We start from the raw sequence: 1,926 nt of genomic DNA, 5'->3' as shown, positions 1-1,926 counted from the left end.
TGCGACATCTGTGAAAAACTGCACACCAACCAGCAGGTCAAGACGATACCGGATATCAAGAGGTGGTCACATCACGAAACCTGCTACAAGCCCAACGACATCACGTGATTCTTTGATGACGACACGTTCTTTGGTTGGATTGGGTCAAAAGGATCCTGAAAAAGCATGCCATATCAATTATAAACGCCACACACTTAGCACGTGACCTAAACCTGCACATATCCTCGACATAATAAGGATACCAGAGGTAGGAAAAAGTGTTATATAAAAGTTAACGTATTCGGGGGGGGGGGGTGGACAAGAATCTGTAGTGTAATTGTTTTGCGCTGTCACGAACAGACAACCTTGACTGAGAGGAGTATTATAACATCCTAGCAGAAAGACAGGTAGATGACAGATGAAAAATCTCCCCACTCGAGAATAGCGCTGGGGTTTCCTGTGAGCAGCGACGAAGTGCCTAACCGCTACAAAAAAAATCAGACGCTGGTTCAAAATGTTTCACTGCGGAATATATTATTTTATACTAGCTTGGCCCCCCTTTCGATGAAAGGAATGATCACTGCATTAGGATAGACTGAAAGTCATTGGCCTACTATAGTTATACTCTACTGGAATGGAACAATAAATCCTGATAGGTGCAAAAAATTAGGTTCAGATATAGATCTAGTGATGTATAGATGAATTCTTTATTCCGCTTTCGTGGTTGTACACTCCAGAATTTCAAAGGAGAGGAAAAAGTGTGAAGGCTATTGAACGGAAACTTCGGTGGTTGACAATGGCGTCTTAGAAAACGTACTTTCCCAAGATTAGATCTACGAAACTAATGAAAAACTGAAAATTAAGCTATTGTAACTTCAGGCGTCTCAATAGAACTGTGCACCCTTTAAATGATTCTGAACCAACATTAATTTTGTCAAATCTGAATTTTTAGGCTGCCAAAGTGACGAACTTTCACAAATATAATATGACGTCTCAGTCCTCGTTATCTGTTCAAGTCATCGGGGAACACTATCGTCACTTTAAAAAAAAATGCATAGTTCGTTTTTACCCATTTTGAGAAAACGAGAAAAAAAAATTTGTGTTCTTTCGAACAACTGACTCTTGTAAACGCTAGAATTCTAGTGTAGGCCTACTCAGTAGATTTTGGATTATTCTTTTTGTACAAGTAAACTATATTACAAAGCTGGCTTTTCTCTTCTTTTCAGAACCGAAAACATCAGACCGGCCAAAAATGACTCTGGCTATAATCTTATGAGCGTAACGTTATGATTTAAGTTCCACTTCCGATAGGACGGACATCACAGAATGGAAGACAATAAAAAAAGCTACTAAAAAGACTGATCTCAAGTATAATTTCTTAGGATTGGAACGAGGATAATAATAATAATAATAATAATAATAATAATAATAATAATAATAATAATAATAATAATAATAATAATAATAGTCATTATATCATTGCCGTTATTATTATTACTATTATCAATTATTGTCATTCCGCATGCTCTTGGATTGTGTGCTTTATAACTATTATTGCCCCAACAGGCTATAGAACACTTAACAACATTCTTGGCTTCCTGGGAAGCATAACCATTATTGATTTGAAACTGTTGATTTATTAATGCACCTTCTATCTATGTTAATATGCTGTTTCAGAAAAAGAGAGAGAGCGAGCGAGCGAGAAAGAGGGAGAGAGAGAGAGAAACACACAGAGAGAGAGAGAGAGAGAGAGAGAGAGAGAGAGAGAGAGAGAGAGAGAGAGAGAGAGAGAGTGTGTGTGTGTGTGTGTGTGTGTGTGTGTGTGTGTGTGTGTGTGTACCACTTAATCATTGACCGTAGGGTCAGGTCGATAATAATGGCCTGTTGACCACCATCCGCTGCTCCCTCTCCCACCAACATATCCCATCATGCTCTGTTAGATCATCT

At 38.4% G+C, this 1,926-nt stretch overlaps 1 protein-coding gene across 2 annotated transcripts in view; it reads left to right on the top strand.

Moving 5' to 3' along the window:
• The window catches only part of LOC101857254 (glycoprotein 3-alpha-L-fucosyltransferase A), a 24,889-nt gene extending 23,554 nt beyond the window's left edge, over window positions 1-1,335 (top strand). For both annotated transcript variants that reach the window (XM_035970007.1, XM_005099285.3), the window contains exon 5: window positions 1-1,335. This exon is cut by the window's left edge and continues 375 nt beyond it. In XM_035970007.1, the coding sequence (XP_035825900.1) occupies window positions 1-108 (108 nt within the window). In that variant the 3' untranslated portion in view covers window positions 109-1,335.
• Window positions 1,336-1,926: the final 591 nt, after the last annotated feature.

This window comes from Aplysia californica, unplaced genomic scaffold (assembly GCF_000002075.1).
Source record: "Aplysia californica isolate F4 #8 unplaced genomic scaffold, AplCal3.0 scaffold00208, whole genome shotgun sequence".
In the NCBI taxonomy this organism is placed as follows: Eukaryota; Metazoa; Mollusca; class Gastropoda; order Aplysiida; family Aplysiidae; genus Aplysia; species Aplysia californica.
This window is presented reverse-complemented; position numbering and strand designations above follow the sequence as displayed.